Source organism: Mobula birostris, chromosome X, assembly GCF_030028105.1.
Source record: "Mobula birostris isolate sMobBir1 chromosome X, sMobBir1.hap1, whole genome shotgun sequence".
NCBI lineage: Eukaryota > Metazoa > Chordata > Chondrichthyes > Myliobatiformes > Myliobatidae > Mobula > Mobula birostris.
In genome coordinates, this window is record NC_092402.1 from 71,222,853 (window position 1) to 71,245,532 (window position 22,680).

Consider the following 22,680-nt stretch of genomic DNA (forward strand, 5'->3'; position numbering starts at 1 on the left):
GTCTTTGCATTTACTTTTACAAGCAGCTTTTTGTCTCCCACTTGAAGTTCATGCAGGTTCGTGCAAATGACCTGGCGCTCAACGTCAGTAAGACGAAAGAGCTGATTGTGGACTTCAGGAAGGGCAAGACGAAGGAACACATACCAATCCTCATAGAGGGATCAGAAGTGGAGAGAGTGAGCAGTTTCAAGTTCCTGGGTGTCAAGATCTCTGAGGACCTAACCTGGTCCCAACATATCAGTGCAGTTATAACGAAGGCAAGACAGTGACTATACTTCATTAGGAGTTTGAAGAGATTTGGTTTGTCACCTAACACACTTGAAAACGTCTATAGATGTACCGTGGAGAACATTCTGACAGGCTACATCACTGTCTGGTATGGAGGGGCTACTGCACAGGACCGAAAGAAGCTGCAGAAGGTTGTAAATCTCGTCAGCTCCATCTTGGGCACCAGCCTACAAAGTACCCATGACATCTTCAGGGAGCGGTGTCTCAGAAAGGCAGCGTACATTATTAAGGACCTCCAGCACCCAGGGCATGCCCTTTTCTCATTGTTACCATCAGGTAGGAGGTACAGAAGCCTGAAGGCACACACTCAGTGATTCAGGAACAGCTTCTTCCCCTCTGCCATCTGATTCCTAAATGGACATTGAATCTTTGGACACTACCTCACTATCTTTAATATACTGTGTTTCTGTTTTTTGCACGTTTTTTTAATCTATTCAATATACATATACTATAATTTATTTATTTATTGTTACTAATTTTTTTCTCTTCTATATTATGTATTGCGTTGAACTGCTGTTGCTAAGTTAACAAATTTCACATCACATGCCGGTGATAATAAACCTGATTCTGATTCTGAATAACTTTATTGCACACAGAGTAGATTCTGGTCCTTATACTCACAAAAGCTGAATGCTTGCAACTTTCCTGAAGTTCCTTGAACTCTCTTCCAGCTTAAAAGCAAGCCGCATTTCACAAGCAACTGCCTGAGTAACAAATCACAGGCTTTCTCAAATATGTTATGTATAAAAACAACTGTATTTGGACCACTGCTTTTGACATTTTCATGCTTCCTCTGAGCAACATAGTCTTTTTGTGGTCCGATATGCTTTCCAACTGGAGGCACAGAGGTTGGCACCAAAACCTGTTTGCCCTCTGTTGCACAACAGCATGGAGACAGTTGTGGCATCATTCAGTAACAATTCACTTTCATCCAGTTACCTAGTACAGGAGATGTGACATGCAACTGGTGGATGGATCTCCAAACAGGTTGTAGTTCTCTCAGACAATCATGCTCCACAATGCTGGTCCTCCTGTTTTTACCACATACAAGCCCAATGTGGCTTGTTGGTTGTCGTATTTCACTGTTATGAATGTCATTCCCACAGGAGTTACCGTTTCTCCAGTACAAGTTCTTAGTTGGATATCTGCCAGCTTCAGGTTAGTATCTTTGAAATGCCGTTCAAGCTCATTTTGTGGAATGACTGAAGCAGCCGAGCCAGTGTCCTATTCCATTCTAATTAATTTGCCATTCACTTCTGATGTAAACGATATTGCTTGTGTATTGTTAGTTTTCACATTTTAAATCCCAAGGCTACTCAGTCCTGTGTCATTCTCATCATTATCAGATTTTTCATCAACAGCATGCAGTTTAGTGCCTTCTTTCAATTGCAATTTGACTTATCTTTTTGACTTCCCTGTGCAGTCCATTTATTTTTGTCTGCCCAACATGCTCTTTGTATGTGTTCTACTTTGTTGCATTTTCTGCAAGTTTCACCTTTTATCCTGCATTGGTCTGGCGTCTGACCAGGCTGGTTTCTGTTTAGACGTTGCAATTCTGTTCACGTTCATTTTCATTCCTGACTGCATCTCACTTGCGTTTCTGTCTGCTGTTTTCATTGATAGAGCGATTTCAATTGCTCTTTTAAATACAAGTTGTGGTTCAGTTAGGTGCTGTTCTTGGATGTTTTCTTGTAAGATTGCACAAACTAAATGATCTCTCAGCGCATCATTAAGCCGATTACCGAACTGACAATTCTCAGACAATTTCTTCAATTCGGCCACATATGCTGAAATGGACTCACCTTCCTTTTGATTCTGCTCATGAGACCTAAGGTGTTCTGCAAATGTTTCGGTTCTAAATGTTCCTGCATTGCTTTCACAATATCAGCAAAGATTATTTCAGCTGGTTTGATTGGCGCAGCTAAACTTCAAAGCAAACTGTATGCCTTTAACCCAATGGACTCAGCAAAATTGGTACTCGTTTCTCATTGGCTTTTTCATTTACTTCAAAATACTGTTTAATTAGCTCAGTATACATGAGCCAGTTACCCAATGAGCAATCGATTGTCTATCTTTCCGACTTAGCTAGCCATTTCTTCTATTTTTCAAACTTGATCACGTCTTCCCTTTTGCAAAGAAAATATAATGCTCCAAAGAAAAAAAAAGTGCTGTGAATTTTTTTTACTCAAACGTCTCACTGTGCTTCAACAGATAGGTAGTCATATTGGATTCATTTTAAAAGTACCTTGTCACCAAAACATAAAACTAATTGAAAGGAAAACAAGAGAGTCAGCAGATAAGTCACGTACTTCATTTTTTATTTTAAGCATGGTGCATTGTATCACATGATGTATGCAATTCACTTATTTTTACAAGTAACCTGTAATTAATTGTTTAAATAAACAAGAATGCACCGCAACGGCAAAAGAAGAAACTTATTCTAGAATGGACGATCAGCCACTGTGTTGGAAAACAATAATGTGAGAGTCCTTGTGTGAAAGCTGACCGTTAAGATAGCAAAGGCAGCAGAGTGGGTTCCAGCAAAGCTTCAAAGGTTTAACATGAGCAAGATAAAACCATTATGATGTTACAGTCTCCTGTGTCCAAGTTTTGTTACACGTTATGGCAGCACAGTGACGTGGGGAGACGCTGTCTCACCACTCCAGTGCCCTGGATTTAACAATGATGTCCAGTGCTGTTTGTGAGGAGTTTGCATGTTCTTCCAGTGTCTTCTGGGGGCTTTGGTTTCCTCCCCCAATACAAAGGTGTGGGGATTGTTAGGTTAATTGGTCACCATAAAGTGCCCCATGTGTGGTGAAGGGTTGGGTTTGAGGGGGGTGAAAGTGAATGTGGGGGGGACATGGTGGATTGAAAGTAGGACTGGTGTTGATGGATGTTTGGTCAGTGCAGACTTGTGGGCCAAAAGCACATGTTCTTGTGTGGTCAGACTCAATGACTCTGGTTGTCAGGTCAGTTGGACAGAACATTTGGAAGTGAAGTGCAATCCAGAGACGCGGGAGGTGCTGTGAGCAGGGAGTTCACCAGGGTCAGGGAATGTACAGTGGAGATTAGAGGAATAGAGGGATTTAGCTCCGTCCGCCAAAACAGACAGGATCTCCCAGTAGCCACCCACTTCAACTCTGCTTCCCACTCCCATTCAGATATGTCCATACATGGCCTCCTCTACGACCATGATGAGGCTAAACTCAGGTTGGAGGAGCAACACCTCATATACCGTCTGGGTAGTCTCCAGCCCCTTGGTATGAACATAGAATTCTCCAACTTCCGGTAATTCCCTCCCCATCCCTTCCCCTATCCCTATGTCACTGTGCCCCCTCCCCCAGCTGTCTATCACCTCCCTCATGGTTCCGCCTCCTTCTACTACCCATTGTGTTTTCCCCTATTCCGTCTTCACCTTTCCTGCCTATCCCCTCCCTGCCTCCCCTCCCTGCTTCCCCTTTATCTTTCCCCTTACTGGTTTTTCACCTGGAACCTACCAGCCTTCTCCTTCCCACCCTCCCCCCACCTTCTTTATAAGGCCTCTGCCCCTTCCCTCTTCAGTCCTGATGAAGGGTTCCAGCCTGAAACGTCCACCGATCTTCTCCGCGGATGCTGCCCGACCTGCTGAGTTCCTCCAGCGTGTTGTGAGAGGAACAGAGGGACCTTGGAATAGATGTCCACACATCCGGAACGGTCAATAACATGCTTAAAAAAGCAGATGGAACATTGGAGGGTACAGCACAGGAACAGGCCTTCAGCCCACGATATCTGTGCCAAACATGATGCCAATTTAAACTTATGCCTGCCATCAGGAAGAAGGTTTAGGAGCCTCAGAACTCACATCACCAGGTTCAGCACCAGTTACTACCCCTCAAACATCAGGCTCTTGAACAAGAGGGGATAACTTCACTTGCCCCATCAGTGAAATGTTCCCACAACCCATGGACTGACTTTCAAGGACTCTTCACCTCATGTTCTTGATTTATTGCTTATTTATTTATTATTATATATTTTTTCTTTTGTATTTGCAGTTTGTCATCTTTTGCACACTGGTCGTTTGTCCACCCTGTTGACCATTGACCATAAGATCATAAGCTATAGGAGCAGAATTAGGCCATTTAGCCCATTGATTGTGTGAGTCCTGAGGCTCCTGTACCACCTTCAAGATGGCAGCAGCGAGAAGAGAGCATGACCTGGGTGGTTGGCGTCCCTGATGATGGATGCTACTTTCCTGTGACAACTTTCTGTATAGATGTGCTCAATGGTGAGGAAGCCTTTACCCATGTTGGACTGGATTGTGTTCATGACTTCTTGTAGGATTTTCCATTCAAGGGCATTGGTGTCTCCATACCAGACAACTGATCACTCCATCATTCACCAGATGCCTCTGAGACTCAGTCACTTGTTTTTCAGGGAAGCTCTTCGTGCGTTACAACACCATGCAGCTGTCCAGGATTTACCCAACAGGCTCCCGGGTTGATTCCTCCAACTACAACCCCCAGGAGATGTGGAATGCTGGATGCCAACTAGGTAAGTTGGTCCCACCTCTGCCCATACATTCACATACATTCAGGTCAAGTTATGACTTCATTCAAATTAAACCAAATTAAAACTTGAAAAATAAGCAACCTTGCAAATAACTGATATGAATTAAATGAAAATAATGGGTATTTGTATTAGCGAAGTGTTGAACTCAGTGGATGTGTAACTTCAAAAGAAAGTCTGCTAGACTTGAACTTGTGAGCAGTGTAAACAAGATCCTGCCAAAGGGTCTCGGTCCAAAATGTCGACTGTACTATATTTCACAGATGCTGCCTGGCCTGCTGAGTTCCTCCAGCTTTTTGTGTGTTGCTCAGATTTCCAGCATCTGCAGATTTTCTCTTGTTTGTCAGTTGATTTGTTCTTGATGACACAGAGTTGAAAGGCGTGGTAAACTGTGGGGGTAGGTGTAGACAGGCTCATGAACTGCTGGGTAGTGCGAGATGGAACCAACATTGTGGAGTACATGGTGTTACATTTTGGCAGGATGAGTGAGGGGAGGAATTTAAACTGGAAGACACGATCGTAAATGGGGCAGAAGGACAGAGAGATCCAAAACTCCTTGTACATAGATTGTTAGAAGCAGTGTGGCAGGTTAAGAAATTCATAATAAAAACATACAAGATCATAAGTTTTATAAAGAGAGCAGAGTATGGAAACAAGAAGATCATCATCAGCCTTTTTTAAAACAGTGGTTTAACCACAACTACATTATTGTGTCCAATCTGGGAACCAGTCTTAAACCTCTTCCAAATCCTCGGAGAGGATTTGGAAGAGGTTTATCAAAATAATTTCAGGGATGAGGGGAGCAGTCACAGTGGATTCTGGTAAATTGGAACCAGTACATTTTGGCCCAATTAAGTGGCTGCTCCAATTACCTGAAGTTTCATAGAAAGAGTTAAAAAGGTATAAAGCAGACAAACTACCATTTAACTCGGTAACAAATTATATATTTAAATGAAATGCTTGAAACCGCAGTGAGCAAAACAGCTCTGAATTGTCTCAATGCTTATTTTTTCACCAACTATCAGTGACAAAAATCACTGCTTTTTGAACAGAAACACACGCAAGTGACACTATTTAAAAACTGATTGCTCTAAGCACACTGTGTGGTGTCTAATGGCCACGTGAGTGTACGCAATTGACGCTAGTTAAAAACTGTTTGGCAGCAGTCTCCTGTACCAATTAAGCGGCAGAGTGTCCCAAATAAACACACAGAACCCTAGCTATTTTCTCAATTAGTTTTGATCTTTAAGAGTTGTCCCAAATAAGTGGCTGTCCCAATTAACCAATGGACCAATTAACCAGAATCCATTGTATATGGGTGGAGTGGAAAAGCAGGGATTGTGCTCCCTGAAACAGGTGGAGAAGATGTTGAAGGTGCCTAAGTTCATAAAGGGAGCGAACAGAGCAAATAGAGAGATTTATCGCGAAAGAATGTGGAGTGTTTGATCTGAGGATAAGTCCTTCAGTAGTTTATCCGGTTGTAGCTCCATGGAAGCTTGTATGGCCTGACATAGACTGGCATTTGTTAGAGGTAAAAAGGAAAGAAAGATATAAAACAGATTTGGTAAATGCATTTAACTGTCATGTGATGGAGAAGTATAGTGATTATACTCACATTTATACGGATGGTGCGAAGGAACCTGAAACAGGAGTGACAGGGTTTGGGGTGGTAATACCAGCAAAAGAAATTGGAATCAGCAGAAGAACATCTAATAAGTTAGGGGTGTTTACAGTGGAGATGCTGGCAGTGTTGGTTGTGTTGCAATGGGTGCAGAAAGCCAGACAAGTCAAAGCATTGATATGTTCAGATTCATCCTCAGTTCTAGCAAGTTTAAGGTCTTTTCACACAAACAGTCGGCAAGATGTACTTTATGAAGTCCTTCAGTTAGTTACAAGAATTGCAAATCAGGGAGGTCAGGTAAAATTTCTATGGGTTCCAGCACATGTAGGGGTGAAGGGGAATGAGAGGGTGGATGAGTTGGCAAAGAGGGCGTTAAAGAAAGAAAATGTGGAAGTGCACATTAGGATCAGTAAAGCAGAGGTTAAGTGTGTAATCTGGGAAAAAGTCAACTGAATGTGGCAAGAAAGATGGGACAGAGGGGAAAGGGAGGCATTTATATCAAATACAAAAGAGTGTTGCAGGTACTAGGGTAGGTAATGGAAACAGAAGAGAGGAAATTGTGTGGACTAGGTTAAGGCTGGGACACTGTGCATTAAACAAAACATTGAAAATGATAAGGAAACACCAGACAGGATTGTGTGAGGAATGTCAGGAAGAGGAGTCAGTAGAACATGTAGTTCTGTGTTGCAGGAAGTATGGGATACAGAGAGAGATGATGAGATAAACAGGGCTAGGGTACTAGGATGGTCAAAGATGGGAGGGTAAAGTGTGAGTGTGTGTGTGTGTGTGTGTGTGTGTGTGTGATTGGGAGAAGGGATTTAGAATGTATGTCTAGTGCACATTCTGGAGCAGAGGGTGGCGGTAATGCACCATTAAGCTGGATGCCGACCGCCGTAAAACAAGATACAGACAGACAAATAGACAGATATCTGTTGCAAATGGTGGAGAGTCGAGAACCAGGGACGGGAAATGAAGGGAGTTGGCAAGAGAACCAGAAATAACCCGAGGAAAGACTTTCCTGTAGCTGGTCTCTGGGGTCAGGACTACACTGTCTCAGCATGGCAGGAGGTCTGTGACCAGAACGGATCTAGTACAGACTCAATAGATGAAGGGTCCCTTCCATGCTGCAATCATTTTGTAATTCTCTACAGACCACCTCTGGAACTTTCTACAAACGTGGTTGCAGCTCAGTGCACAACACAATTCACTAAGGAAAGACAGCTTTAAAGTATCAATCATCATTCACAACTGATCAGAACATGTGTAGATCAGATTTGAGCTAGTTGGGATTAATTCCAAGCTCTGGCACCATAGCTGAACGAATAAAATGACCCAGTGCTTTAAGGGAATAGGTGATTAGATGTAGAGGATCCCAAGATCCCAGTTCCATTCATTCTGCATTTATTCGCTCTGCCGACCATCACATACATAGAGCCAGAGTCTACCTCATGGAGAGAGTTCCACATAGACACGAGAGGTAACTGGTTTTCACCCTGCTCTTCCAGCAGCCTTTGTGTGAAGGAAAGTTCTCATGCTCCGACCAAAGGACCCTGCTGTGATTTTGTGCACCACTGCCTTCCCCCACTGATTTATTTTGCTCTGTCCATGTAAATTTTCCCTTTCAAATGGTTCAATTTTCAATATTTGCCCTTGGTGTTTCAGGGAACACAGGCCTGATTAACAATCCTTTATGAGATGTATATTTGCCCCATTTGGTTAATGGATATATTTTTTTATTTTCCTGCAGTGGCCCTGAACTTCCAGAAAGCCGGAGTGGAGATGGATCTGAACAAAGGGAAGTTTCGACAGAACGGTCGGTCGGGTTATATCCTGAAGCCCAGTTTCATGAGGAACAGATCTAATCCCTTTGACCCTGCAAAACCAAGACCTGGAGCAGGACTCAATAAGACGCAGCTGATCATTGATGTAAATTTAATTCAGATCTAGTTTCCCAAAGTCTGCCAAATTCAAATCCTGCAAAGCAAAATTCAGAGTGGTTCACTTCATAAATCTGGATGAGGGGGGACCTTGGTTCCAACAGCTCTCCATCATTGGAAGGTTTCCTTACCTCACCGCTAAGCCTATTGTAGATGTGTGTGGTTTGTTATATGTCTGTCTGTTTCCCTTGCAACAGCTGGCTTCCAGGATGGCATTGGGTGAGGCAGAGATCACCTTCATCCATCAGTATCTCTGCCCCCACATCAGGAGTTCTTTATGAACAATGGATTTTGTGTGATTGGAAATACATCTGTAAAGTTCATTATCATAGATGAAATTCCTAAACGCAGCACAGTTATGGATGAGCTCAGTTGCTAGAACTGGGTTAGATTAACTCAGACCTCCCACTTCTGGAAAACTTCCCTTTCACCTTCATCACACAGAAACCAATAAAGATCAGTTGGTTTCTTAATCAAAATATTAAGAATTCATATAAAGATTAAGTGCTCTGTTCAGATTTATTTGTTTACTTATTGAGATACAGTGCAGAGTAGACCCTTCTGGCCCTTTGAGGCACGCTGCCCAGCAATCCACCTAATTAACCCTACCCTAATCACAGGACAGTTTACAATGACCAATTAATCTACTAACTGGTATGTTGTTGGACTGCGGGAGAAAACCAGAGCACCCAGATGAAATCTGTGCAGTCACAGGCAGAACATACAAACACCTTGCAGGCAGCGTTGGGAATTGGACCCGGATCGCTGGTACTGTAAAGTGTTGTGCTAACCACTACACTACCAGGCATAACAGAAAATATTCCAAATCATGCTCTAAATGGATCTCCACCTTGCAGAATACCATTGTCATTCCGGATGTGCAGCCACCTGCCTTGTGAATTTAAAGGCTGATAATCCATTCCCTGATTAATCTGAAATTCCGATAGTTCAGCATCTGGTTCACTGGCCCCATTCCCTGCTCCATTCAAACTCACCACCGCCCCTTTTCCTGATCCCCTTCAACTCACTAGGGCCTCGTTCCCTGCCCCCTTTAAACTCACCAGGCCCATTGTGCCCCAATAGGAACTTGACTAATATCCTTGGGAGTGCTGCCAGGGAGAGGTAAAATTTATTTAACAATGGACTGGGAAGCTGATAACAAAATCAAGGGGAAAGCTAAGATGGAAGTTCAGAATAGGGATTCCGGAATTTATGAAGACAAACAGAAGGGAATGGCAGCTGTGTAGGATAGTGACAAGGTAATGATAACCGGAGTGCAGTGGGGAGGGGTGGTATGCAGGCACCAGAAATTAAAGCAGAAGATAGAGAGATGTTGTGGATGTGGTGGGAGGTGAGGACCTCGATACAGTAGCTATCACTAAAGAGGTAGTGCTGAGCAAATTTGTGGGCCTGAAGATAGACAAGTCTCCTGGTCCTGATGGAGTGCATCCCAGGGTACTGAAAGAAATGGCAGAAGTTATAGTAGAGGCTTTGGTGATGATTTACCAAAATTCTCTGGACTCTGGGCAGGTCCCGGAGGACTGGAAGATAGCAAATGTCACGCCACTGTTCAAAAAAGGATGTAAGGAAAAGGCAGGTAACTATAAGCCAGTTAGTTCAAAATCTGTAGTTGGGAAAATGCTTGAAGCTATCATTAAAGAAGAAATAGCGAGGCATCAGGAAAGAAATGGATCCATCAGGCAGACACAGCATGGATTCAGCAAAGGCAGGTCCTATTTGACAAACTTACTGGAGTTCTTTGAGGATATAACGAGCGCAATGGATAGAGGGGAACAGATGGATGTTATTCACTTGGATTTCCAGAAGGCGTTCGATAAGGTGCCGCAGGAAAGACTTATCCATAAGACAAGGATGCATAGGGTTGGTGGTGATGTATTAGCATGGATAGAGGACTGGTTAACTAATAGAAAGCAGGGAGTTGGGATACATGGGTGTTACTCTGGTTGGCAATCAGTGGTGAGCGGTGTGCCGCAGGGGTCAGTGCTGGGCCCGCAACTGTTCACGATATACATTAACAGTCTAGAAGAGAGGACCGTGTATAGTGTATCTAAGTTTGCTGATGATACTAAATTGAGTGGAAAAGCAAATTGTGCAGAAGATACGGATTGTCTGCAGAGAAATATAGTTAGGTTAAGTGAATGAGCAAGGGTCTAGCAGATGGAGTACAATGTTGGTAAGTGCGAGGTCATCCACTTTGGAAGGAAAAATGAAAGAGCAGATTATTATTTAAATGGTAAAAATTGCAGCACGCTGCTGTGCAGAGTGCTTGTGCATGAATCACAAAAGGTTGGCTTGTAGGTACAGCAGGCTATTAAGAAGGCAAATGGAATGTTGGCCTTCATTGCTAGAGGGATTGAATTCAAGAGCAGGGAGGTCATGCTGCAACTGTACAGGGTACTGGTGAGGTTGCACCTGGAGTACTGTGTGCAGTTCTGGTCTCCATTCTTGAGGAAGGATATACTGGCTTTGGAGGCAGTGCAGAGGAGGTTCACCAGGTTGATTCCAGAGATGAGGGGATTAGACTATGAGGAGAGATTGATTCGCCTGGGACTGTACTCACTGGAATTCAGAAGAATGAGAGGAGATCTTATAGAAACATATAAAATTATGAAAGGGATAGATAAGATAGAGGCAGGAAAGTTGTTTCCACTGGTAGGGGAGACTAGAACTAAGGGACATAGACTCAAGATTCTGGAGAGTAGATTTAGGACTGAGATGAGGAGGAACTGCTTTTCCCAGAGAGTGGTCAATCTATTGAATTCTCTGCCCAAAGAAGCAGTGGAGGCTACTTCAGTAAATATATTTAAGACAAAGTTGGATAGATTTTTGCATAGTAGGGAAAAGGCAGATGGGTGGAGACGAATCCATGGTCGGATCAGCCATGATCTTATTGAATGGCAGGGCAGGCTTGATGGGCCAGGTGGCCTACTCCTGTTCCTATTTCTTATGTTCTTGTGTTCTTAAAGGCAAAGGAAAAAGGGTCCACACAATGTTCACTGACTCCAGACTAGGTCAGCAGATAATTCGATTGACATTGAAATTGTATGAGGGTTGATTGATAAGTTTGTGGCCTAAGGTAGAAGGAGTCAATTTTAGAAAACCTAGCACATTTATTTTTCAACGTAGTCCCCTCCTACATGTGCACACTTAGTCCAGCGGTCGAGGAGCATACAGATCCCTTCTTTGTAGATTGATTGCAGGGGTGATTGAGGCCTAAGGTAGTAGGAGATGAGTTATTAACTTCAAACTTTCTGCATTATCACTCAAAGAGTTGAACTGCACGTGTATGTAACGAGAGTGTCTTGGACCTCCAGGTGGTCCACAGCAGAGGTGATTGATAAGTTCATGGCCGAAGGTAGAAGGAGATGAGTTATACAACTCTCGTTACATGCACATGCAGTTCAACTCTTTGAGTGAAAATGCAGAAAGTTTGAAGTTGATAACTCATCTCCTTCTACCTTAGGCCATGAACTTATCAATCACCCCATGCTGTGGACCACTTCTGGAGGTCCAAGACGCCGACTTCTACAAAGAAGGGATATGTATGCTCCACGACCCCTGGACTAAGTGTGTAAATGTAGGAAAAATAAATGTGTTAGGTTTTCTAAAATTGACACCTTCTACCTTAGGCCAGAAACTTATCAATCACCCCTCGTATAACAACTAGATTTAGTTTAGGATGTATGCATGTGAAGCTGCAGTGTGTAATAAATTTTGCTGGTGAACTGCAGGTCAGAGAGAGGAATATTACAGCATTCCTGCAGCATTTTGTGTGTTGCTCCAGATTTCCAGCATCTGCAGTCTCTCTTGCCTCTCCAGAGAGTAGTATATGATTTGACCACGATAACAGGAACTCAGCTCAAAAGGTGCAGGAACAACTAGTAAATATTCCTGGATAAAAAGTGTTCAAGAAGGAAGTGTAGCAGTGTTGATTAAAAGAACTACGGTGCTGGAGAGAGGATTACGACAGGGGTGAAAGTGTCTGGTTAGAACTCTGATAGAGGGAGTCTGACACTGTTGAATATGCTCTACGCCAGTGAGTGGGAGAAATGCAGGGACCCAAACATGGAGTTATATGAAGTTATAGAACAGTGCAAAAAAGGTAGTGTTCTTATAATGATTACCACATCATAGGAAGGATGGGTGACCATTAGAGAGGGTGTGGAAAAGATTGAGGAGAATGGGGATGGAGAACCCGAGGCTGAGGGGAGATTTTATAAAAGTGTATAAAATAGCTATAAGATCATAACAGATCTATAAGAACAGAATCACAGGACCTGAACAGAGTGGGAGGCTGTTCCCATTTGTAGAGGCTCAAGGACTAGAGGTCACAGGTGGGAAAAAACAGGCAAGAGGAGTAAGAGTGATGAAAATCCTTTCTCTGCACTGTGTGTTTGAAGCCTGGAACACACTGCTGGCAGATGTGGTGGAGGCAGTTTCCATTGTGGATAAACCTATGGTGTGGAACAATTTACGAGAGAAGGCAGGAGGGACCAGTGAACTGCTCTGGTAGGGAGCCAGTGTGGACATGATGGACCAAATGGCCTTCTCCCATATTGGAACTGTTCTCTGATTTTATGACCTCTTCAGGTTATTACAGCTCAGCAACTCCCTAAAGTGAATAAGGACAAAAAGAACTCCATCGTGGATCCTCTGGTGCGTGTGGAAGTGCATGGTGTGCCTGAAGATAATGCCACAAAGAGGACAAGACATGTTGAAAATAATGGTAGGGGGATAATGTGTGTACACAACATCTGTCCAACGGGGAAAGTTACACTCTCGGTGCTGGGTCTGATGATCTCAATGGTAGGACAATTAGTAAATCCTGAAGATGGGACAGGAGTTGTGTGTCTCCAGGCAGTTCCTACGCATCTGCCATTCTGCACATTGCAAATAGGACAGTGGTAATCCATTGCACCATTCTTTTTGGGGAGTAGGAACTCACTAGCAGGCATGCGGAATGTACTGGGAACACTCCAATGGACCAGTTTGGTACTCTTCTTGTTGTCGTGGCTGAAGCGTCTCCACCTGTTACATACGGGACACATGATCTTGCTGGTGGTTCAGCAGTATAATATCTCTCTGTAGAACTGCAATAGTGCATAGTAGGGAACCCACTTGTGTCTCATAGCTCCAGAGAGCACAGGTTTGATCCCAACCACAGATGCTGTCTGCGTGAGTCTGCATCCCACTGTTTCATCCCTCCTCACAAGGGAAGGGTGGTTGTGGTGTTGATCAGATCAGTGTCACCAAGTGGCAAAAGAATCAAAGGGGTTGTTGGGCTTCAGGATTAGTGACGGGGGCAATGGCTTTGCTGAGGTTGGTGGAATTGCTGTGCCAACACTGGGCATGAGTTTGATGGGCCAAATGGCCTTGCATGTCTTAAGTAAGCAAATGTACAAATGAAGAACAAAAATGTGCCTATCAGCTGCCACACTTGTTCCTCCATTTTTTGAGATCATCCTCTTTGATGAAGAGAGTTCCAAAGATTCCTGATGCTCTTGATACAAACGAAAGCCACATCTTTCATGGGCGGAGCCTTAATGCTAAACAGTGGCTGTGGTTCTAGGTTCTCGCACAAGGAAATATCTGTCCACACCAAACCATCAGGATGTTATATGTTTTATTTAGTCCTCTCTCACACTTCTAAGGTTACCCCTAAAAGCTGGCACAGATGCAATGGGTCGATTGGCCTCCTGTGTTGATAGAGAATATGATGGGATTAGTGTGCAGGCTGTTCCTGAAGTTGCTGGTGAGAAAGTCACCAGTCACTGACCATGTCCCTCCCCTTGGTCCTGGGTCGGCTGCTGATTGCCGACATGTGGCAGAGAGCAGTTTGTTTCTCACCAGACCCTTGCTTCCTGGTGTCAGACAGTAAACAGTCTCTACATCCTTTGTGGCATTACAGGTTTTAACCCGGTGTGGAATGAAGCGCTCCGGTTTACAATCAACGTTCCCGAGTTGGCGTTGATCCGATTCCTGGTTGAGGATTACGACTCGTCGTCGAGCAATGACTTCATTGGGCAGTTCACGCTCCCGTTCACCAGCATGAAAGAAGGTAAGCAGTGGTCCACTGTTCCTGCAGACACTGACACGCCACTCTCCCCACCCTTGAACCCCAATCCCACCCTAGCCCTCGACCACTCCCCCACCCTTGACCTCAAATCGCCACCCTCAGTCACTCTGCACCCTTGCTCTCCCAATCCCCATCCTCAACTACTGCCCATCCTTGCTCCTACCAGCTCCCCACCCTCCCCCCAATCCCCACCCACTCCTTCACTCCAACTCTCTACCCACAGAATCCCGCGCTGACTGGCCCTCCCCTGATCCCAGGAACCCAACTATTCTCTTCCCACACTGCCCAGAGCCCCACCCAGTGATGAAACTTTTCCCAAAGGATGCCAAAGCTGGATACTAACCCTGACTCTCCCACACCCAGCACAACGTCACTCCCTCTGTCCCTGTCCCTCTCCCCCACAGAACCTCCACCCTGATCTGATTCCTCCTCACACTCAACAGGGAGACAGCTTTGGGTGGCACAGAGATACAACAAACAGAGCCACTGCCAGCACCAGAGACCCAGTTTCAAACCTGACCTCAGGTGCTGTCTGTGTAAAGTTTGCACATAGTCCCTCTAACTGTGTGGGTCTCCCTCAGGTGCTCCGGTTCCTTCCCAAACACATGTGGGTTGGGAAGTTAGTTTAGGAGTGTAGATTGTTCTTGGTGGGAAGATGAGTGATTGAATGGACTGGTTGGGCACAGGAGTACATTCAGCCAGAGACTCATTCCACCGTGATGCAACACAGAGCGTCATAGGAAGTCATTCCTGCTTGTGGCCATCAAACTTTACAATTCATCCCTTGGAGGGTCAGACACCCTGAGCCAATAGGCTGGTCCTGGACTTATTTCCTGGCATAATTTACATATTACTATTTAACTATTTATGGTTCTATTACTATTTATTATTTATGGAGCAACTGTAACGAAAACCAATTTCCCCCAGGATCAATAAAGTATGACTATGAATCGGTGGGTAGTTGATGGTAATGTGGGAAGAATAAATAATAGAATGATGTATGATAGTGTAAATGGGCAGCTGGTGGGGAGCATGGATTTGGTGGGCAAAAGGGCCTGTTTCTATGTTGTTTCTCTTTGTGACTGTAACACTCTCCCTCCCCTGCCCAATAGCTATGACCACCAGCCATAGTGACACCTTTGGAATCATGCAGAGTCTTTAGGCCATCCCAGGTCCTGGACTTCAGATACTGATCACAATGGCATGATGAACCCACTCCATCGACAATCCCACATAGACTTCCATGTTCCATAAGATTCCTGGGTCACAGACATTGATTACCCTCTCATTGCTTCTGAACTGGAACAGTTCAGTCACTCTGTTGTTGAAAAGCAAAATGCGTATGTGTGGCAATTACGTCAGAGGTCTGGGTAATGTAGTGGAAGTGGCTGAAGCAGTCTCCATCTTGTGTCCGTCCTCACAGCAGACTCTGCAGATGGTTTCATCCTTCACTGTGCTTGCTTCAGGTTTATAGTGGCAGCACCGTGTTCTTCCTAGCTTGTAATTCTGATGCAAAATAAATTTATCCACAACTTTGTTATTTCCATTTACAATAATATCGCCACTCATTTCTTACAATTATAAGCTTCTTTTTGTGTTGATGCTCATGTGTGTTCCTATCCAAACTGCTTTCTCCTGGCTCTCTCGGGATGTTTATGTGCCTGTCCCATGCCAGGGTGATCACGGTTTCACTTCCCCTTTACTTCGTCACCCATCCAGGCACTTCTGTCTGTTGCAGGTGTAAGGTGGTTCGGAATCATATAAATTTTTCTCTGCATATTCCCCTTGTGAGTTCCATCATGTAACACCACAGTACCTGGTTACATCACAATACCTGAATATACCCAGGTACTGTAGAATACCCAGGTACTGTAATATCCTCGGGTATTGCAGTATACACCTGGAACTTCTAGTCATTCTTACGAAACCAGTCCTGAAGTTTTCTTCTTTTTTTTTAAATTTATTTTTTATTGAATTTCATCATCAAACAAACATTTCCATAAGATGTATTTCAGATACTGTACATATATATCATATAATCATATTTGTCACAAATCTCCACATAATATTTATCTGAGGTATACACTTAAAGAAAGAAGAGGAAAGAAAGAACAATTGAAAGAGGAAAACTATGTACAAAGTAGGGAGTGATTTTTTTTTTACAACATATTCATTGACTTGTGAGAATAAAATCAGGCCTATGAGGTGTTACGTAGTTAAACCATTTTTCCCAGTATGAATAAAATTGTTCCAACTTATAATTAACAGATGCTGTTATCTTCTCCATTTTGTAAATGTTCATTGTGATTTCCATCCATACATTTAAAGTTGGGCTCTCCTGTGATAACCATTTCCTGGAAGAGTCTTTTTACCAGCCACCAGCAGTATATTCATTAAATATTTATCTCTTTTCAACCATTCTTGAGGTATATACCCAAAATATATGGTCTTACTCTCTAAGGATATTTCACATTTAAAGATGTCTTGTAGGGCATTGTGTATCCCACTCCAATAGTCTTTGATAACGGGGCATTCCCAGAAAATATGATAATGGTTTGCATTTTGACTTCCACAATTTCTCCAGCAAGATCAAGAGTCCCTTCACGTTTGCAAATTAGATAGACCTGCCTGTGAGGAGGGCTACTCTCCCAGTGCCCACAGGACAGCAGAAGCCCAGCTCTGTATCTTCTCATAGAACAGTCCCTTCTGTAACAACTGCACTCAGTACTCCAAATGTGGACAACATTTTATACAGCTGCAGTATAATTTCTTTTACATTCAAAACCCCAACCAATGAAGCTTTACCATGCTATCCACTTATGCCGCTGCTTCCATGGAGCTACGAACTTGCACCACAAGATCCGTCTGGTGATCATTGCTACCAGGAATCCTACCATTTTCTGTATACTTTCCTCTTACATTTGAGACCCCAAATGTAACACATCACAGTTGCCTGGTTTAAACTCCATCTGCCATTTCTCCGCCTATATCTCCAACTAAGCTATATCCCACCATATGTGTTGACAACCTTCTTCACTATCCACCAGCTTTTATATCATTTGCAAACTTATTCATCTTCATTTTTTCCCAAATTATTTCTGTATATTACTAACAACAGAGGTCACAGTGCCAATTACTCCTGATGGTGTTTCTGTTTTCTTCTACAGGTTACCGCCACATCCACCTGCTGACCAAGGACTCCAGGCCCCTCTCACCCGCCACTCTCTTTGTTCGGGTCAGGATTAAGCGTGTGTAATGTGGAGCAGGCTGACAGTGAGAAGGCACAAGTGGAGGTGTTGATGCACCCCCGTTCCCCTGCTCCGTGCTGGTGACAGCAGGTTGGGGTGCAGGGAGCCGATGATGTTGGCTAACTTTGCACATTTAACAATGCCACACCATGACACAGATAACACTGTAGCACAAAGCTCTGCTGCTTTCACCAGGAGCTCAGTCAGCTTCCTCTGCATAGTGGACAGCCCCAGTCTGATCACAGACAGCCGTGGGAGGCAGATATCTCTCATCTTCAGTGAAGATCCTGCCTAAAAGTGAACTAAATCTAAAACCTGCTCATTAATCCAGGAAAATGCACAAACGAGAGAAGTGAAACTTCTTCCCCAGGCTGGGGTCTGGGCTCTTCAACTCCTGCTGTGTTGTGGGCTCATACAAAGGTCCCACCCCAGCTGTATAACACTGCTAGTTATAGCAAGTATGGGGGTGCTTCCTCCAGATGTACTTATATATTAAATAAGCTACATGTTTTACAAAGTGTTTTGTTTGGTGTTCTGTAAAACCACAGAGGTCATGATACCTCCGATTCTGCCCACCAAGTATGCATGATTAACATCTAATTTTGAGGAACACAACTCCCTGGAAACTATTTTGAAAGACCACATTCATTCTCTTCCTACCACATAGAAGGATCCATTTGGCCTGTCAACTCCAAGCTGTTACCAACACATAAATCCTGTCAATCCCATTCCCCATCAGCTTGTTTCCCTACTCCCGGTGACTTCTCTCCCACATGTCCAACTACTCCCCCTCTGATTCTTCCACCACTCTGCTACATACCCACCAACTTTCACATTTTTGGAAATGTGGGAGGAAATCGGAGCACCCAAGGGAAACCCAAATAGTCACATGGAAAACATGGAAACTCTGCAACTGACACCTGAGGTCAGGATTGACCCAGGTACCTGGAGATTCTGGGCAACAGCACTACTACCGAACCACTGCACACAAAGCTTCCCTTTTGAGAGTCATTCAATGCACATCGGCATACTGACAGACACAGTGGGATCGGGATAACTGCATCCATCCCCCTTCACCCTGTCATCCATCACCCAGACCCCTGTTACCTGCTCTTTTTGGGTGAGCTACACTGAATAGTGTGCTCCAACTGTGATTATACATTTCCTGCATTAGTACTGTGTGATTCAGCCAGGAACAGAGCCTATGCCAAAGCAGCCCCTTTACCTGGTCTCAGGGAGCTTGATTATGAGCTTCCTACCCCGACACTGTTCAGCACCCTACCACTGATCAATCACCATCACCTTGTTCATCTCCCGCACCCATTTGTTGCTCTGCCACTTGTGTAAGACCATAAGACATAGGAACAGAATTAGGCCATTCAGCCCATCGAGTCTGCTCCACCATACCACAATGGCTGGTTTATTCTCCCTCTCAACCCCATTCTCTTGCCTTCTCCTTGTAACTTTTGGCACTCTTACTAATCATGAACCTATCAAACTCCATTTTTAACATATCCACCTACCCTACTGTCAACAGCTTCCTTTTCACTCCTCACTATCAACCACACAGCCAATGTCGGCGTCATTTCAAAACAACCTAAGCATCTTTCTTTCTTTATTAACCTTTTTATTGATTTTTAAAAAAGCATAAATACACTCAAGAGGAGAATTAGTTCAAATATATATATCAGTAACAATATAAACCAAGATTAAGACAAATGTTGTCAAAATCATAGATATTGTCAAACTAGTATAAAATATATGATAATTTGAAAAAATGAAAATAACAATTCTCTTCTTACCAGTTTATGAAGAGAAAGGAAAAAACATTGGGTTTTAAATGAAAAGAAAGAAAAAAAACAACCCCACTACACTATAATAAAACAAAAAAAAAAGGGACTGGGCAGTCCATTTTGAGGATACGACCAAAAAAAGAAAGAAAGACTTTCTGATCAAATTTAAACCTTCGAAAAAAAAAAGATTGAAAGAGTAATAAATCAAATCAAATGAAAATATTGGATAAAAGGTCGCCAGATTTGCTCAAATTTAAAGGATGTATCAAATGTCCGACTTCTTATTTTCTCTAAACTTAAACAAGACATAATGGAGGAAAGCCAATAAAAGACCGTAGGCAGATTAGAATCCTTCCACTTCAATAAAATGGCTCTCCTAGCCAGTAAGGTCGAAAAAGCTATCATACGTTGAGCAGAAACGGGAATATTTCCTGCTTCCGATGGGATAGTCCCAAAAATTCCTGTAAGCAAGTGAGGTTGTATATGTAGATCCAAAACTCTTGATAGTGTTTTAAAAACATCTCTGCAAAAGTTACCTAGCTTTATACAAGACCAATACATATGAATTAAAGTAGCCAACTCAGTATTACACCTGTCACAAATAGGATAAATATTGGGGAAAATACGGACCAGTTTATCCTTTGACATATGGGCCCGATGCACTACTTTGAACTGTATCAAGGAATGACGGGCACAAATAGATGAGTTGTTAACCAAATGAAAAATTTTACTCCATTGATTATCTGAAAATGACTCTTGAAATTCCAATTCCCAAGTATGTTTAATTTTATCATTAGATATCATTCATAAACTCAATAACCATTTATAGATTATAGCTATCAACCCTTTTTGAAATGATTTAAACTGAAAGCGAACATCTATCATATTAGGTGGATAAGCAGAAGGGTAATTTGGTAACAAACCACGTAAAAAATTCCTAATTTGTAAATATCTAAAAAAGTGTACATTAGATAAATCATATTTATACGTTAACTGAGAAAAAGACATTAAACAGTCCCCTAAAAATAAACCTGAAAAAGTTATTCATCCTTAGCATCTTTAATCCGAAATCACTGACAGTGACTAAAAGTCAGTCCTGCCCTCGGTGCAAGGAAACCACCCTTCTCCCTTCCACTCCAACAAAATTGGGCTTCCAACCCCATTTTCAGCCACAGAAGACAAGGGAATCAAGAAACAAAGTAGAGACACAAGAAGGACCTCAGATGCTGGAAATATGAAGCAATATGCAAAAAGGAATAACGCTTCTGCTGAGTTCCTCCAACATTCAGTCGGTTGTTCAAGAAACAAAGTACTTGGGGCACAGGCAGCCAAGTCTCAGGGAGCTTGGCTGATGTAGCAGCCACAAGATAGGTTATCATACTATAGGTTATTGATTGCACATTACCCAGCACAATGAACTCTGTGGGATCTATTGCACTCATCAGAAAGAGCAGGCAAGGCTACAGCTTAAATGTGGAGTTCCTGGCCTGCATCATTTCCTCAGTGCCACTTTGACACAGAAATCCCTTTGCACTGCCACACTCACTCAGCAATACACTTCAGATGGAGTCGTGCTCCTTGGGCACCAGATCACTCGAACGAGTTCCTGTAACTTGTGCAACATTCCCTTGAGGTCGCTGCTCTTCCTGCAGTCGTGCAGCAGTAGCCAAGGGCTGTCCTCCAACACTGACACAACCAGGGCCGAGTTACTGGATTGGCTGAGGAGACAGATGCAGGAAAGCACGTTGTGGAAAAGAAGGTTTTGTGTTGGCAAAGATCTGGAAAATCGAATATAAACCGTGAACTTGTCTATTTTGGCCACTTCTATATTTCAGTGCAGTTCTCAGTCAGCACTGTTCCTCTCACCAACCCTTCCTGGGTGCAGCACTCCCTCTGCTGGGCTCTCCTTCAGTGCCGCTCCAGCAACAGGGCCACACACACTCAGGACCGCTCCTCCAGTGGTTCAGCGCACTGCTGAAAGAAACATCAACAATGACACATCACAATACATCTCCCCCTAAACACCGCGTGTCTGTATCACAGAAAGCTGGCCACATGAAATTATGGTCGCATACAGGAAAAAAGGAACTACAGTGATTTTGAATCTTTACCTCTTCATGTAAAAGTCATCCCAAGAATATCAGTGGGTCTTGTGCTAGATGAAGAGAGAGGGGAATTCAAAACAACCACAATCATTGGAGGAAAATGATTAGAACTCATGGTGCTAAGGCTGCCAAGTGCCTTGGCAACACACACAAAATGCTGGAGGAACTACGGAGGCCAGGCACCATCCATGGAAATGAATAAACAGTTGATGTTTCAGGCCAAGGCCCTTCTTCAGGACTGGAAAGGAAGGGAGATGTCAGAATAAAAAGATGGGGTGGGGAGAGGGGAAGGAGGATATCTAGAAGGTAACAGGTGAAGCCAGATGGGTAGGAAAGGTAAAGGGCTGGAGAGGAAGGAATCCGATAGGAGAGGAGGGTGGACCATGGGAGAAAGGGAAGGAGAAGGGGATCCAGGTGGAGGTGATAGGCAGATGAGGAGAAGAGATAAGAGGCCAGAGTGGGGAATTGAAGAAGAGGGAAGGGGGAGGTGGAAAAAATGACCGGAAGTTGGATAAATCGATGTTCATGCCATCAGGTTGGAGGCTACCTAGACAGAATGGTGCTGCTCCTCCACCCTGAGAGTGGCCTCATCATGGCGGGAGAGAAGGCCATGGACCGATGTGTCTATTCTAATGGGGATTGGAATTAAAATAGTTGGCCACTGGGAAATCCCATTTTTTGCAGATGGACCAGAGGTGCTCATAAAAGCGATCCCCCAAACTAAATCAGGTCTCATCAATGTAGAGAAGGCTGCATTGAAACACCAGTTACAATAGGACGACACATGCAGATGCACAGGTGAAGTGTTGCCTCACCTGGAAGGACTGTTTGGGGCCCTGAATGAAGGTGAGGGAGGAGGTGAATGGGCAGGTATGGTACATCTGCTTGTGGGGATACGTGCCAGGAGGGAGATTAGTGGGAAGGGAACGAAACGAATGGACAAGGGAATCATGGAAGGAGCAATCACTGGAAAGTGGAGTGTGTGTGTGGGGGTGGGGAGGGGTAAGGTAAAGACGTGTTTGGTGGTAGGGTCCCGAGAAGATGGT

At 43.7% G+C, this 22,680-nt stretch overlaps 1 protein-coding gene across 4 annotated transcripts in view; it reads left to right on the forward strand.

Annotated features, from left to right (window-relative positions):
- LOC140191667 (1-phosphatidylinositol 4,5-bisphosphate phosphodiesterase delta-3-like) overlaps window positions 1–18,253 on the forward strand; it is a 117,561-nt gene extending 99,308 nt beyond the window's left edge. For all 4 annotated transcript variants that reach the window (XM_072249285.1, XM_072249287.1, XM_072249288.1 and 1 more), the window contains 5 exons: window positions 4,702–4,818; window positions 8,202–8,380; window positions 13,003–13,138; window positions 14,321–14,470; window positions 17,656–18,253. In XM_072249285.1, coding sequence (XP_072105386.1) covers window positions 4,702–4,818; window positions 8,202–8,380; window positions 13,003–13,138; window positions 14,321–14,470; window positions 17,656–17,744 — 671 coding nt within the window. In that variant the 3' untranslated portion in view covers window positions 17,745–18,253. The remainder of the gene's footprint in view (window positions 1–4,701; window positions 4,819–8,201; window positions 8,381–13,002; window positions 13,139–14,320; window positions 14,471–17,655) is intronic.
- The last annotated feature ends 4,427 nt before the right edge of the window (window positions 18,254–22,680 follow it).